General features: G+C 34.4%; 1 protein-coding gene across 1 annotated transcript in view; it reads right to left on the minus strand.

The window, feature by feature from the left end:
- Positions 1 to 1910: 1910 nt before the first annotated feature.
- LOC115881104 (protein abrupt-like) overlaps positions 1911 to 18294 on the minus strand; it is a 64670-nt gene continuing 48286 nt past the window's right edge. The window contains 2 exon segments of the mRNA XM_030898487.1: positions 1911 to 2169; positions 2835 to 3111. Coding sequence (XP_030754347.1) covers positions 1911 to 2169; positions 2835 to 3111 — 536 coding nt within the window.

Below are 18294 nucleotides of genomic sequence, written 5' to 3' on the forward strand. Positions count from 1 at the left end.
TAAAAGTGTTTTAGTGTATTGTGGTGATTTAGTGTTTTTATTTTGCTTTTATGAAGGAAGTGGAGGTGGTGGATTATATGTCATCTCAAGTCATAGGAAAGTTGTAGATGCATACAACTTAACTTAGATAGGAACTCCCCTAGGAGATGCAAGACTTTGTTGTTGGTGGGGAAGCTCCTGGTCAGGTGCTGGGAGGAATCTCCTCTAGCATTTGGCTTGGTCTAAGAAGTATCTCACTCATCGTCTTGTCTCTGACTGTAGTGTCGTGGCCAGGGAATTGCACCAAGACATATAACGATACCGGGCGGGGCTACGGACAGCCTCAACCTTGGGGCACCGGGGGGCACCCCATTGTATTTTACCCCTTACTTCTACATGCGGGGCTCTGTAGAAGTGGACCGACTGTCCCTAGCGACTCATAGGAACACTATGAGATCTGGTAATAATAGTAATAAAAACATCACCGGTGAAGCTGTAGGGAAACCCCCTAGCAACACTGGGAATAGTAACAATAAAAGTTCCAAGGGGCCAAACCCAAAGCGAACTACAGGAGAGGTGGCTGACACTTGCGTGAGACCATCCTCCGTAAGTGGCATACAAGCTACCACCTCCTCCAAGGGTCGGGAGCATACCGTTTCGTCTACCCGGCCTGGGTCATAGCTCCTCGACTGTGAGGGACACGGGTCTCCGTAGGAAGTCCTGGGACTGTATGATGAGTTATAACTCAAGAAAGGGGGACACAATAGATCTCTAAGATCGCAGAGATTAACCCCCCTCCCACTTATTCTAATTCTAATTCTAGATAGGAACTACTAATAATCGCAAGCTAATGGAAAGACTACGCAGAATACAACGCATTACATCTATTATATGCAGCACTTACAAAACTGTATTTGGAGAGGCTATAGGAGTTATAGCTGAAATAGCGCCTATTGATCTGCTCATACATGAACGATATGATAGATACCATGGGATGGGTAAAAATCTAGTAAGGACAAAACTTCTCCAACAGTGGCAAGAGAAATGGAATAACGGAATATGACAGATAAACATACAGGTTAATACCCGACATACAACTAGGGTTAAACAGACAAGAAGTCGATTACTTCATGAGTCAACCATCGTCTGGCCATGGGTGTTTTAGAAAATATTAATATACGATCGTCGTAGGGTTGATAGTGCATCATGCATCTACTATGGTCAAGAATTTTTTAGGGAACAATTCCGTATAGAAACCGACAGAGACTTTGACTTACCCGCATTTATGATGTACTTAGTTAAAGGGGAACGACAATGGAAGGTATAATATATCGGATAGTCCGAAATGTAATAAGTTGTAAAGGGAGGGCAGAGAGACAATGAGCATCATGAAGTAAATCTATAGACACCCTTTGCACTCGAAAAAAAAAGGAAATATCGGAAACCAATAGCCATCCTGTCTTATATTGGACGTTGGTCAAAAAATGCCTAGAGTATTTGAGCAAATTAGGCAAAGAAAGAAGAGAAATAAAATTCTCCGCTGCAGATCCTTGTCTGTGATAAAGATCCTGAAACAACAGAGCACACAATCACTACGAGGCTCTGGATCGCAAGCGACACTTTTTATTTGGAAACGCAAGGCTAGAACCGGAGGAACTATGCTACCGTCCTATCAAGCACCTGCCTAAGTTGGTGCAGGATACAGGGATAGGGGAATGGATGCAGACATAGAAAGGGAACAAACACAATAAACCTCACAGGCCGCAATGTTTCCGGCACTGAACTGGAATGGGGATTAAAGAATTTTGTAACTTGCATAATTTTCACAACTCCAATGGTTTACATCGATCTTATCATCACCCTCTATATACACTAATACCGGCTAACACCGACCAACACTCGTCGGCATTAACCCAACCAACCCCAACACACTACCTGTGCGGCTTAAAATTGTTCTGGTGGCCCAGTGGCGGCGACAGTGCGAAATCGACGGGCCCGTACCTGCTGGCCTGCGACACGGTCAAGTCCTCCGGGTCGTTGTCGCCGCAGATGGAGCTGCCCGCCTCCGAGGCCGCCCCCGAGTAGGCGCTCTTGGCGTCCAGCTTCACGTCGGATCGCCGAGGTCCGGTGGGAGACGCTCGGGCCCGCAGCTCGGCGGGGCTGATTTTGACGCCGGCCTTCGCAAGCAACCTATAAAGTCAGTTTATCTATTATACCTACTAGTAGGGACAAAACAAAAAACATATAAGAATATTTATGTTGAGTGATAAAAAAGGAGAATTAATATACAGGGCGGCACCCCTACGACGTGCGCGAGGCTCCAAGGAGAACGACAGTTTGTATTGAAATGGAATTTTGAGAGCGTATGTAGGTTGATTTAGAGTTTATCGAAAAATATAAAGTTTACAGGCTTAAGGGTATATTATATTAGAGTTATTGGGTTCTCAAAAACATCAAAGTTGTGGTTTTTCTAACGGAACACCCTATATATTAATTTTTATTTTCTAAAAAGTAACTACAGAAAAAATAAAGGTGAGTTTCATTAAAGAAGTATATATTAATTTTTTTCATGTAGGTGGTCCATTACAAAAACACAACTTGATGAGTAACTTTTTTAGGGACACCCTGTAGAACTCCATATTTTAAAAAAAATGCTCTAAATCAACTCCACATATGCCCACAAAATTCTTTATTTCAATACAAGCTGTAGATCTCCTGGCAGCCTCTGACTTAGCAATCGATTAGGTTTTCAGCTCTATCGTTGACCAATCCAGTTGGACGTGTGTGTAACCTGGGCTTTAAGAGATTCAAATACTTTTTAAAACCATCCACCTATTCTACTGAAAATCGTTTACCTGCTAGCCAGTTCCGGATCGAATGGCGCTGGCATCGGCAACACAGGAAGATCCTTCGTACTGATCCCCCGATGCTGTCTGGACATGTGCGAATGGAGGGAATTCCTGGACTTGGCCACTGTACCACACAATACGCACCTGTAGCCAGGACATATCGTGTGCTTGTCTTCCAAATGTGTTCTTAACGTGTGTGCGGACCTGTAGATTTTACCACATTTCGGACAGGGTCTCGGATCTGTGGCTCTCACTCGCATCATATCCAACGATCGTCTTGAAACTGAAAAGAAAAAAGCATGGAATAAGACTCTCTTTATGATATTACTTAAAAGATAAAACAGACATCTTCAAATTTTCTTGTATTGTAAAGTTTAAAAAACATATTGTTCTGGTGAACCGATTTTGATGGTTTTCTAGCAATTTGTAGCTAAATTATTTGACGTAAAAGTTCGATACACCCTGTGGAATGGTTTACATAGATATAGATTGTAATGGGAAGAGGAAACTCTCTTTATGATACCAATTAATCAGTTTAAAAAAGAATTTCTGGCTATCTCAATCCTGTACTTTATTTCTTGTAATATTGTTCGGCAGTTTCATTTATCATTGTGCACGAGTATTTGTAGTATTGGACTTTTTCTATTGGGGTATTTTAACTCTTTGGCGTATAATTTAGCTACAAATTGGTTAAAAATCATCAAAAATCGGCCCCTAGAACACAATATATATTGACCCTAAAGAATATGAAAATTTCAGTCAGTCTATCTGTTTTTGGAAGTAGATGTTTCTTTCATGTCTAAAATCCCTAATATTGGTTTGAAAGTGGTTGAAAATGTTGAGTTTTCAAATACCTAATCATTTTGGACTGACACTTCTTTTTAATTTGAAATTTACACAGAGTTTTGGCGAGATATATCGCATATCACTGACTATTCATTTCAGCATATTGCAAAAACACAATGTAAGATTTAAAAAATATATGCTTCTAACAATTCCAAACTCGAGTTAATATATATTTATTACTATTATATTAATTTTAAATTTATGGCATAGTCCTTACCAGAAATAAAATGAATATATGATAAACTGTAAAGAAATAATTGTATTTGATTATAATAAGTCAAATATTAAACAAACGTAAGTTCAAAACTAAATCTTTATTTCTGATGTGTATATGTACATATTTGAAAAAGAGATTCTTATACATGTAAATAAGCAAGATGGTATCAATTTTTATACAATACATTCCGTGGTCCAGACTTTATTTTCCCTTATTTTAAAAATATTTAAATAAGTCTTTGAATACGACACTTATGTGACTAACAATGCGCCACAGTCATATATTTCGTTGCCTAGATAATACATTTTTATGTCTTCCTTTAGGTACATAGATGTTTAATGTTTAATGGATTTAAAAGCGTCACAAGATCTATAGCCCCCCATGCACCAAAAGATCGGACCTGCGGCCTGTAACGTACCAAAACCTTCGAATTTTGGTCTACGGACTTGACCTGCCGATTAGATCTTTGTCCGATTAAATATTCTCGTTTGGGACAAAATTCGACGTTTTATAGGAATTTTAATACAGATAAATATTTATCGGAATAAAAACTGCGGCTTAGAAAGAAAGAGCGTATCTTCCGTTCGTTTTTTAGACTAATCAAATCAGCGGATTTGGCCTGTGACAGGCTTGCCCCACGAATGCAAAGTTTTTATCCTCAGGCCAAGTCCGCAGGCGAAATCCGCAAGCTAAACTTTCTGGTGTATGGGGAGCTTTTCTATGCTATTAATATTTTGAAATAGATATGTACATTTTTGTTCTTTTATTTTGATAAAAGAAAACACATTTTTTTAATTGATTCTATATAACTGTTTAATTATACATAGTTATTTATATATAAGGCTATAATTGACGCCATGAAGTTTTATTTATACAAGCTATTTACTGTAAGCAGCAATATAATTAGTTATTAAAAATAAATTTTATATTTTAAAGTCTACTTTATTATATACAGGGTGTCAGAGAAATAAGTGCAAGTATTTTAAATGGTAGTATAGTTCAACCCCAGAAACACGCCTATGAGTATGTATGGGAATATATGAGATCTATGCGTTTTCTTTTATTTAAGTATAGCTTGATAAGTTATTTAAAAAATAATAATAGCTGTAATTTATATACTATACATATACATACTATAAATACATATTATATCAATAATGCGAACAATTTAAATATACAGAAGTTACCAGTGAACTCAGAGACGAGATGGCTCCTTATTAGTGATGGGATGAAGAAAATTGCCGAGTACTCGATTATTGTAATAACCGACATCGCTCGATTATGAACGAGCGATGCAAGTGACGAGTACCAAGCGACGAACGCAAGCGATCCTAGAATGAAATAAATTGAAATCCGATTTTAATGTGACATACTCGATAAAAAGCCGAGTGAATTTTCTACATATATTGCAGGTAGCAAATTTATACGACGTCGTATATTATATATTTATTCGCTCCGTATCTGAGGGACAAAATTTTGCGACCTACATCGACAATGTTTCGAAATAAACTAAACCAAGCGATCAAGCAAATCGCTCGCCGCTTACTACTTGCCATTCATCACTGCGCACACAACTTACTGCTTCGCGCTTGGCGTTAACGAGTACTTACAACAAGCGACGGGTGAAAACCCGTACTTTTAAATACGAGTAATATTTCGCTCGAGCGATCACTCGGATATTGCAATCGCTTGAAAACTCGAGTACTCGATTTATTGAAATTAATCGGCTTTTCCTATCAATTCTTTTTCATTTTTTTGTCAATTTTGTTTTGTTGATCTGATCTATCAGTTGTTGCTTTTACTTTTGTACATGTTTTGTTTTAAGCGCTTATTATAAGTAATTACTTATTTTGTGGTCTCTGAATTTGTTATGTAATTTGTAATTGATGGAGAACGACCAGTTTGCTGTTGAATGGTGTATATTAAATAAATAAGATAAAAATAAATAATTAAATAAATAAGTAAATAAGCTTCGCGAAGAAATGTATAACCACAGCTTATCACCACCAGCTGGTCATCTTTACTAGCTTTTGAGTATACAGGCTCCTATAAGAGGAGCTTCATTGAAGTCTAGAATCCGACTTGTTACATAAGATAAGTGAATATCTATGTAGGTACGCAATGTTCCATATTTAAATAACCGGCTGTCCAACGTAAAGCTGTGGTACAACATTCAATTTTTTTACTGTATAAACAGAAAAATTATACAAAAATATTGTTAAAAGTTGTAAATGTAAAATAGTTTGTTATAAATAATCAAAGATATTAAAACACTAATTGCCTTTGTAAATATGGCTAGAAAATAAAACAAATCTTAGTTTCTGTTTTTTCAAGGTAAAGTAAGTATTAAATTCCATTATCAAAGTAATTTTGTTTTAAAGCTTTAACTTAAAATCTTGATAAGTATCATCATAGAACAACTATTACTCGTGTGTTTGTCTAAAGAAAGGATGTGACAGTAGTGTTATTACTATTAATTAAAAACCTGAAAATATATCTTAGCTGTATTTACTGGTTAACTATTTACTACTCACTGGTATGTCGAAGAGCTTATCTAATATCCCTCTATGATCTAATAATATTTTAAATGTTTCAAAATTTAATGCTTTAATTTTTAATTCATCAAAGTGACTACTATTCCAATTTCTATGATGAAGTCATCAAACACTAATGAATTCTATCACAGCCTGACTAATATAGTCTAAAAATTAACAATTCTTATTGGAATTACCCTCTAGCTTATCTAGATATTTTGGAGTAATATATTTGGTCACTTTTGTCAGTCAACAGTTGCACAAATGATGCTATGTTCGGCCTTTTTAATAATGCATACTCTAGCCTGAATAAACATCACTCTACAGCAACAATTTCCTAAGGCGTTGGACTGTGTAAATCATAATATATTAATTAACAAATTTCAATACTATGGATTCAGGGAGTGCCGCTCGAATGGCTTAAGTCATATCTTCGCAACAGAAGGCAGCTTGTGAGGATTGTTATGTCTATGTCTTCTTGTAAACCTATACTGGTTCAGTATCATCTCTATTTTGTTTTTCTATGCCATCAACGACATTGGAAATCTAGACATTAGCGGTAAAATCTGCCTCTTTGCGATAGTACTAGTACGATACTAGTTTCACTTGGAGCGGCCCAGATGTCACGGCACTATATGATACTATATGCTATATCACCATTAAATCTTAGTGCGATTCTAATCTCCTATGCCTCAACCTATCAAAAACTAAAGTTTCTGCCATATAAAAAGTACTATACAACCTTTTGTACTTAATAACGACACTATTGGACTCTGTGAAATTCTTAGGACTTGTTGTAGACAACTCGTTAAAATGGGACTTTCACATCGAAGCTCTACCAAAGAAACTAAGCGCTGCCTGTTTTGCGCTAAGATCAGTTTCAAAGGAACATAACTTATCAACATCTAGAATTATTATTAACTTAATTAACAACTTATCAACATATTATGCCCTTTTGAGTCACATCTTCGTTATGCCCTCCATTCTGGGGTACTTGCGCAACAAAATTTGATCAAATTTTCAGACTTCAAAAGAGAGCAGTTCGATATTTATTGAGACTGAACAGTAGAACTCACTGCCAGAATTTCTTTAAAAATTTCCAAAACATTTTTTTTTTTATTTTTTCATTTTTGAATCCGTTTGTTAATTCGCAAGCACATATCTGCTATTCCCGGAAGGCCACCTCACAACTATCCACTTATGAATCGATCTTTATCTGCCAACCCCGAGCTCAGAAAGTTAAAAGTTGAATACTGTAAATGCCAAAAAATGTACAATCATCTGCCTTGAATATCAAGGTCGCTGTCATTCTTTCCCGCATTTCAAAAGCTCTAAAATCATAACTACTGGAGAGAGCCCTAAATGCTGTAAACGACTTTTTTGTTGATGTTAAATCATGAACAATTTTGAATTTTAAAATTTGATCGTCCCACAATAATTTGTTTGAAAAGTCAAGTATTTAGTATTTTATAATCCTTAAAATTATATCTATTTACAATCTTCCTATTGTAGAATTTTGGCTGTACGCCTTTTTTGTGTTGTGTGTTCTATTTGTACCTTAATGACTTAAATTTTTGAATTGCATGATTTGTATTGTATATTTTTTTGTGCTTTGTTTGTTTTGTAATGCTTTGTCGATGAAGCTATATTGGCTTTTTGCACAATAAAGCGTTATTGGTTTTGTTGTTAGTTGAATTTAAGTATTATTAATTGCAAGAGAAGATGTCAATTTGCAAACTAGTCACTATCCAATCAATTCACTAGCCACTTATAACCAATCACTGTCACTTTAGAGACTCCATTTGATCTGCTTCATAGTCACCCACTGTTCGCCATGTTTCTGCCTCATGTGATTCCGTACGGAATTCGGATGAGAAAACCTCCTCCTGCAATCCAACACTGGGCAAACAGTGCTCTCTCTCGGATAGTGTTCGTCCAAGTGTCGTCTAGCTTGGATTACGTTCGGGAGTACTCGTTCGCATAAAGGACACTCGTGCTTGACGTCCGTGTTGGCAGGGTTGCCTGTAGAGGGCCGAGTGTAGGGCTCTAGCGTCAGACTTGTTCTAAAGTTGGCGTTGTGGCGTGTCGTGGTGCTTGAAGGACTCGCGCAGCCGGCCGTCGTGGCATCTGAAATGCCAAAGGTTTCGCTGCACTTTTAGTTGCTTTTTTACATTAAGGTTAACAAACACTATATAAATATTAGCTAGGGCTTAATAATGACCTGGCGTTTTGTCAAGGACTGTTATTATAATGTTATCAAACAAATAATCTTATTCTCAATACATATACAAAGTTATTCGTTGCTTAAACACAAAAAATAGTATTTTAAGTTTCATTATATGTAGTGGTACTCCTATAAGGCTAGTATTTAATAATACATATCACAATTCGCCCGCCAATAATACTGTAAAATAGAAATCGTATTCGTGAGAGTAGATAGTAAATACGAGAGTATACGACTATCTCGAATTTGTATGTCACATTATACTAGTGTGTATGGGTTTTTATCGATTTTTTAAAAACGTCGATATTTCACCAGTAATATTCGATGAATTTTAACATCAGTGTTAACGTTAAATAGTCCAACACATCGATGGTACTTGTACTTAGTAAGTACTGTGAAAAATTCATAAGCTGGATAAATCTAATTGGCCCAATTGTTTCGGCTGGAGGTTCTCCGACTTATAATTTCACAAATGGGCTACTGCGGAGTTAAAAATTTAATTAATCATGAACCCTCTTTCTCAGTTAAAATAATATAGAGTTCATACAAAATTAAAAATATAACATGAAATGTTGGTCTCCTTTGATGTATCTACGTTGTTCCCAAGTGTTCCAATTCCACATTATTTTAGGCTACTTGTGGGATTATTAACGCAAATGGTCTCGACCACAAACTGTGATTGAATATATTGAAGTTACATCGCTAATTAAAATATTTAATTGTTTTCAATTTAATAATAATATTAAAAAAAAAAAAGTTGAAAAAATATATTTTAAAAAAACATAGGTAATAAATCTCTGTTGGTTGCTGTAGTTTCGAGGCTTATCGTCTATTATATGAACGCTTAATTTGTAGATAGGTATTAGTTTAGTTTTAATTCAGTTCTGCTGATGATGCCTAAACATTTGGTTAGCGACGCGTGTCCAGTTCCAAGTGCAAAAGTGAAAGTTTTTGGTGTATTTGGTGAAATTATGAAAGCTTCCAACCCTCAAATATAATCATCCAATTGACTTGGAAAATACTATAATTCAAGGTGTCTATTATCATTATTTAGATGTTTGTTTGACATTGGCATTTTAAAAGTTAGTCAATTATTCTGCAAATAAATATTCACTATATAATTGCACTAGTTAAAACTTTTTACATTCTAGGCAATATTTCTTCCCTTTCACGCATTTCACCCCTAAAAATATACATTAAAACTAGACGCACAAGGGCACTTTCTTAAAATACACCTAGGGGAGACTCGACTTAAAACCACTATCGAACATGAACGCAATAAATAGAGCGTTTATGGTGTTGAGACACGAATGCCGATGACGGAGCGCCCTACATTACCGGCTGATACCATACCAGGGTAAGCGGGGGTACGGGCGGACGACGGGGTAATTTCCCAGAAAGAGAAAAGGCATTCGGGTCGATTAATTGATGATGGAATCGGTTTGAGACCCCGAAACGAGGCTTGGTATTGAAAACGAGAGTAATAGAAACAGGAGGGTATCTTTTTTTATCGGGAGAATGCGTACAGGGTGCGCCAGAGTTAATTAAGTTGTTAAATGATAAATGATTGGGTATTGGAGTTTTATTTCGGTTGGTCTTTCTGTTACTTAAGTTGATTTGATTGTCTAAAAACAGGGATTATTGTAAAGCCTTAATAGTATATACTTAGGAGGGAAGTGTTTCATTTACTGTCGAGAGATTAATTAAATCTCGAGACAATAATTGAAAAACTTTCCTCCGGGTTTGTATACTATTTTATTTACAACCATATCTTAATTTAAAAAATAGGACAGTATTTTATTTGAAAAAAAAATAGCGAAAAATTTGTACGTTTTCTGTTTTGGGCAATTCCATATCTATAGTTACCGATACCAGTGGTTGTTATGGCGCAAACCTTCAACAACAAAACAAACAATTAAGTGACAGTTTTTAATTTCTCGTTCGCTTTTTTTCGAAATTTTATATTAACCATAGAAAGCCAGAATGTCGTCGGAGAGTTCTAATAATGAAGACTACTTTAATATTGGTACTCCACCAGAACTTACAGGAAACTGCAAACAGTAGCAGAAGCCAGTTTACTTCAAGAGAAAAGTAGGGGGCGATATGAAGTAGCATTGAAAGTATACGAAAAATTGGTCTGCTGGCCGAAGAAATTGTAATATTGCTTCGGAGACATTCTTGATGGCATATTTTAGCGATATGGCAAAGCAGAGGAAAAAGCATCTACTCTTTGGGCTACATACAGTATGATACGGACAATGCTAGAATTAAGGAAAAGACTGACATATCAAAAATATCACAAACTCCGCTTTTCCAAAGAAGACTAAGAAGACTAGCATTTTTCCTTCAACAAATAAATGTATTAAAATCTTTTCAATTATTATTGTTAATCTTCTGGTTTATTTTTTGATGTATAGAGATAAGTATTGACATAAAGATATTATTGAAGAATTGTTGCTTAATTAATTGAGGCGAGAAATAAGAAATACCGAGTAGGGAAAAGGGTGAGGGAAATGGAAGAGGTAAAAATGTTTATTAATTTGATACTTTTCAAAATTTTTTAAAAGTAGTTACGTCAGTATTATTATGTTGTTGTAAATAAAAGTACCTATCTTCATTAAATTTAGGTGGTACTTTATCGATCAACTAACATGCTATCTTTCATTATTATATCATACGATCGAAAAAAAAAAACAGGCAGGTTAAAAGACGACACAGGAATGACAATCGATGACATTTTGACGAGGTCAACTCTAGACCTCATTTACTTGTGTTCTAGAAAAGTTCTATCCTTTTTTAAGTTGCTATATAAAGTTTTATTAATTTTTGTAAATGACGTCCAGGGATTGACATCGCCAGGATTGTCATTTCTCAGCCTTCTTTGACACCGTTTTTTTTCCTTGAACATACGGTTTATAAATATACCATTTGGCCGGCATGAAAAACAGACATCTTAAATTTTCATGAATTATTAATTTAAAGTTCATTGACTTGTTGGATTTTTAGCTCAATTTAAAAAGGTGTCGATGAAAATTCAAAATTTTTCATTTAAAAACAACACGTTAAAAAATATTTTTTCCATTAAAAGTACCATAACTTTGAAACGGTTTACGATAAAAAATTACATCGCGGATTCTTGTAGAGCATAAAATTTTCTAAAAAATCTCTTTAGTAATTATTTATAGTAGTTTTCTTTTTTTACGCAATATGAAAATTTTAATCAATAAACATTAAAACTGGTGATATAAGCAAAGCGAAGAATCCATAACATACAAACTGGATGAAATTTTCTCACGTTTATGTCAGGATGAGAAAAAACAATATGGCGATATTATTATATACTTTGGTAAACTATTGAAGGGGTTAGTTTCATCTCGTTGGAATTTGACTTTCGAAAATCCGTTTACCAAAAAATAAGCTTTTTACGTCAAGCGTTTAAGCAGAATCGTGGTTAAGAATTACCCAACTTTTGGAACACCTTGTATGATTTTTTAAAAATTTCAAAAATGTAAAAAACCGTTAAAAAAAAAAAAAATTGCTTATCCAAGCGTTTTTTCCGAAAGGACTAAACCGTTTTTTTAAATAACAAATATTGTAATTTGAGGGGCGTTTTCACCCTCTCGGGAATTTTGAGATTCGAGAACCCCTCCTTATCGAAACCTCTACACCCACAGTCAATACGTTTGCCAAAATCAGCCTTTAACGTCAAGCAGTTTAGGCAGAATCGTGATTACTCAATGGGTCATATTTTATGAAACACCCTGTATAAATTTATTAAAAACTTAAAATATGCAAAACAACAAAATAAACCGTATATGTGTATAAGAGTTTTTTCCGAAAAACTCACCGTTTTTTTAAATAAAAATATTTTTAATATTTGAGGGATAGTTTTACCCCCTTAGGAATTCGAGTTTTCGAAAAAATCCCTTCTTATCGAACCTCTTACACCCTAAAGTCAATCTGGTTTTCCAAAAGAATCAGCTTTTTACGTCAAGCGCTTTAAGCAGGATCTTGATTAATCAATGACCAGATTTTCGAAACACCCTTAACATTTTAAAAAATCTTAAAATATGTAAGAAACAAAATAAAATTACGTGTTTAAGCGTTTTTTTCGGAAACTTGACCGTTTTTTATAATAAAAATATTGTAATATTTGAGGGGTGGTTTCATCCTCTTGGAACTGGAATTTCGAAAAATCCCTTCTTATCGAACCTCTACACCCTAGAATCAACCTGTATGCCAAAATTGAGCTTCTTACGTTGGGTGGTTTGAGCAGGATCGTGATAATAAGTATGTCAGTCACTTAAGGATTTTATATATTAGTATAGATTGAATTGAAAAAAAATACTCTCAGATAGATTTTTTAGTAAATTGTATGCTCCTACAAGAATCCGCGATGTAAAAAAATTATCGTAAACCGTTTCAAAGTTATGGTACTTTTAATGGAAATTTTTTACCTGTTATTTAAATGGAAAACTTTGAATGTTCACCGATACCTTTTAAAAATGAGCTAAAAATCCTGCCCTATGGGTTAAAATTTTAACCCATAAATTCCATAGGTGAGTTTTTTTGGCTCACCCTAATTCATACGTACAAACTTTCGCGTTTATAATATTAGTAAAGATATATTTTATGAAGTTTAACCTTGCTTTGACACAAATCAAAATAAAAACAATAATTTCAGGGTACATTCTGCTGTCTGTAGAAATAATCCGTCTGATATATAATTAGACACAATAAAGTTTTCTAAGAAAGTCGCTGGTAATAACGCTGACTTAAATAAAGAGATGCGGTTCATAAATCAAAAGATTTACTGTGCCTAACAGAAAACTTTGCTCCTATCTTTCGTATTTTTTATCATTATTTATGATGTATCCATTTTAACAATTTTCTTTTAACCTGCCCGTGATTTTCTTTTTTCTTTTCTGCTACTTTTAAACTTCGGTTGCGATTTTGCTATCGTACTTTCCTATATCAAATAGGGTATTCTCATAGATAACATACAAAAATAAGACCACCGCAAACCAACAATGATATGATTCTGCCTTTCTGTTCATTTTATTATAAAAATAATTAAGTAGTATAATAAAAAAAATAATATTTGTCTTATTAAATTCCGTCAAACTCCCAAAAAAAATATCTACATACAAATATACACTATACAGGGTGAGTCTTAAATAAGTTCATATGTTTTCGGAGCTGGTAGATCTCCATAAAATTTTCTTTTTACTGTTTTTCAAATGGGTCTAAACGAGGGGTGTCTCACTATTGGAATTACATGTACATTTTCTTGGCAGTCATTGGCAGTCTTCTTGGCAGTCATTGGCAGTCTTCTTCGTAGTAATTGGAAGTCGCTTGACAGTTGACAGTGAAAGATTATTTTGGCAGTACGTGTACATTCTTTACCCGAGTGAAACACACCTCGGGTCTAAAATAACAGAGTTATCTTACTTTGAAAATTAAAAAAAATATTTAAATTAACATTAACATTAACATTAAATGAAAATGATTTTTTTTTTCTAGATTCAGAAATTGTAAAATCTTGTATGCCTCCAGATGCGGTCCCTCCACTGCTTGAAATAAGCTCTGTCATTACAACGGCTCGTTCTGGAACACTTACAGCACCTTGAATCTTTTTGGCAATCTCTATTTTATTGTTGATGGACTCTTCGATATATCCTTCCGCAACCCTTGCAGATCGCCATCCTCCGTGTCTTTTTAACGTTGTCATGTTCATTCCTGCATTTGCCAGTAATGTAGCGGATGATCTTCTCATACAATGGCCAGTGTATTGCCCAGGATGTTGTAGCCTCAAGTACTTGCGGAAGATCTTCCTAAATCACTTTTCTTTAAAATCTGACTTGCTGGTTGATAATTCATTATTTTATCGTTAAAAATCGCGATTTATCTAAATGTCATCTTAATGTCAGTGCGATTTATTATTTACAAAAAACAAAACGCACATCTACAGGGTTGTTCACCACATACACACGGAGTAATGTAGCTAAACGATAAGATTTTTACAAATTGTAAGTTTTGGGTTTGTTGAAGGACTATTAGAGCTACAATTTAAAAATATGTTTACAAGATACAGAGTGTTCCAAATAAATAAAAAATTCCAAAGTTGTATTTTTTTAAATGGAACACCCTGTATATTATTGCATTGTTAGTTTTTACGATTAAAATTAAGGTAAATTTGATTAAGGTTTATTACACTTAAACCTTACTGTTTTTGAAATATGTTCAATTTTGTGAAATTGCAGTATAAATTTTAAGGCTGCATTTCTCCGAAAGTATCAAAGTTTTTAATACTAAATATTTACTGAAGTTTATTTATTGATCAGTTATTGTGTTGCAATAATAACAATTATACTACCTTATACAGAGTGTCTAAAAATTTATTTTAAATAATTACTAGCTTTAAGCGACAATAACTTGTCTAATTTAAATGGAACGCCCTATATATTTTAGGAGAATCAGATGCACAATTTAATTGTCTATCAAATTGTATTGTATCACTTTTTACCTATCCCTTCTAGTTTTCGTAGAAAATCATTTTCTTATAATTTAGACCTCATAATCAATATACCCATGGAATATTGACATTTTAGATTGTTTTTAAAACAACAAATGTACAAAATGCACAAGCTAGTAATATTATAGTTTTTAGTAGAACGATAATATTACTAGCCCATTTGTATGCAAAAAGAAAACTACCGTATGATCGAATAAAAACGGCGTCCGGTTGGCTTGGAAATGACGATCGATGACATTTCCCATATAAATTTACATATGAAATGACAGCGATCTTCATTTCATAGTCATCGCTGACGCCGTTTTTATTCGATCATACGGTATTTAAATCTTCATAAAAGAGTATACCATTAATTAAATATACCACCAGTATTTCCGCCCAAATACTAATTAATCACATACTTAATTGTGTTCTTTAATAAATTATTCTAAATAAATGCGGATTTGAATCAGAAATCAATATAATAATAATTTATGAAAATGAACGGGCTCTGTTATAAATAAGCATTTGTCAAAAAATTATATATCATTTTTAAGGTGTTAGTTTTTTTACCACACTGTCTAATACACATACATAATTTAGTTTTTTAGTATTTGGTGCAATTATTATTAATCTACGTAAACAGTCAATTGATGTAGTTTGAATACTGCAATCATATTAATTGGTCCTCTTTAACAAATATTTAAACAGTTTTTTTTTTATTTTTTTTTTAATGAAATAAACGAACTATATCGACAATATTAGTATCTGTACTCTTTAGAAATTTGGTACATCTTTAAAAATAATCTGAAATGCCAGTATTCCATGGGTATATTGATAAATGAGTTCTAAATTACAAGAAAATGCATCTTCTACGGAAACTTGAAGAGATAGGTAAAAAATGGTATAATACAATTTGAGAGACAATTAAATTGTGCATCTGATTTCTCATAAAATATACAGGGCCGTAAAATATACAATATTGCCGTTTAAAGCTAGTAATTATTTAAAATAAATTTTTAGACACTCTGTATAAGGTAGTAAAATTTTTATTATTGCAACACAATAACTGATCAATAAATAAACTTCAGTAAATATTTAGTCTTAAAAACTTTCATACCCTCGGAGAAATGAAGCCTTAAAATTTATACTGCAATTTCACAAAATTGAAAATATTTCATAAACGGTAAGGTTTAAGTGTAATAAACCTTAATCGAATTTTACCTTTTTATTTTAATCGTAGAAACTAAAAAATGTAATAATATACAAGGTATTCCATTTAAAAAAATACAACTTTGATATTTCTTATTTATTTGGGACACTCTGTATCTTGTAAAAATATTTTTAAATTGTAGCTCTAATAGTCCTTCAACGAACCCCAAACTTACAATTTGTAAAAATCTCATCGTTTAGCTACAATACTCCGTGTCGTATGTGGTGAACAACCCTGTATATTGCATAGCAACCATAAACGCACCCTGATAATTTATTAATTCGCAACAATGAAAGTAGAACTGGTAGACCCTTTTAAATCAATTATTCTTTAGAGATTGGACATGAAACAGTTCTGCTGTTGGATAAAATTTTGTATGGCACTCGCGTGTTATAACATATAAGTCACTTGAAAAAATCCCTAAGCTAAACATTTCCCAACGTGACTTATACCCCGCTGGCAAGCGAACCTTTAGGTCGGCGTTTACATGCATAGGAGTGAGTCGTTATGGCAATCTAGTAAGTCTGAGTAAGCAAAAATACGAAGTATTTATTACATAACTACTTAATCTGATGCTAGATTCCATGCGCTTGGGAAAATACTCGCTTTCTGTCTTTATTGTGTTGGCCGTACTCTTCGTACACATGAAAACCGGCACCCAAGACCAGAAATGCCGACCCTTAGTATGTAAGATAGATAGATGTCGTTAAAAGAGTGGCAAGTCTGAAGTGGCAATGGATAGGACATGTGGCAAGACAGGATCCAGACCGATGGCCCCAAAAAATAATCCTATGGAGACCTAGGGGAACAACAAGAAGTGTGGGCCAACCAAAAAAAAAAATGGGTCGATGACGTCAGGGCAGTGGCGGGAAGACAATGGATAAGATTGGCTAGAGATCGCGAAACATGGAAAAACCTAGAAGAGGCCTATATCCAACACTGGATGGAACCAGGCTGAGAAAGAGAAAGAGAGTATGTAAGATAACACACTACTACCATAAATAACTATTTTATATTGCCAATCATGTCGCAAAAATTAATACTTTTATGACGTTTGAAAAAAATATAATAACCAACTGTAATAAATTTATTCCAAATTCTGAACTATTTTCTAGAACTGACACTGTTTATACCTTTTTTCCCATCTCTATAACATTCCTAAAACACCAAAAATAGAACGAAAAACGTTAAAACGCATTCCAGAAGGAAATTCAATGCCTTTCCATCAATTTTCTTTTCACCCCTCCTTCATAACCCCTCCCACCACCCCGCTATTCGCCACCTTGGCCTTTTGTTCTATTCTTAAATTGTTCCTCGCCTCATAATATACAGTTCGCATTGTCTGCTTTCAACCCTACTCTACCGGGGTTAATGAATAAGTGTGTCTTTGTGCTTTGCGAGAGTTAAAAAGCAATTTTTATTGTCTGTTGTTTGGTATTAATCTACGAGGGTTAGTTGATTATATTGATACAGCCACTATAAATGAATTGAATAGGTGCTTACAAAGACACTAAGCCCCAGCGTCCACGGTGCGACTGTTTTGTGACAAAAGTTGCAAATAGGTTGAACATGCAACTACTTTTCAACACAGTAACGTATAGTGTGAAGACGCACACGAAACGATCTAGCACTATAGAACATTCTAACATTCTAGCACACGAATGGAACTAGTTTGTAATCAGTCATAAATCTGTTTTTCGCGACCATTTCCCGCGGTCGCATTTGCGTTGCAATGTTAAGGTGCGTCTACATTGCTCGTGATTCTGCTCGCGCTCTTGCTTCTGATTGTGCTCGCGCTTCCTGTTTGTCGTGTTTCTCAAGATCTTTCAGCTCGCAGGCAACGGCGTCCACATTGTAATGTAGTGATTGCGTTCGTGTTATTCGGACATGGATGATAGCGAAGTTTTTTAAATAGCGG

The sequence above is a fragment of the Sitophilus oryzae genome, unplaced genomic scaffold, assembly GCF_002938485.1.
Source record: "Sitophilus oryzae breed Bouriz unplaced genomic scaffold, Soryzae_2.0 scaffold_1107_pilon_pilon, whole genome shotgun sequence".
NCBI lineage: Eukaryota > Metazoa > Arthropoda > Insecta > Coleoptera > Curculionidae > Sitophilus > Sitophilus oryzae.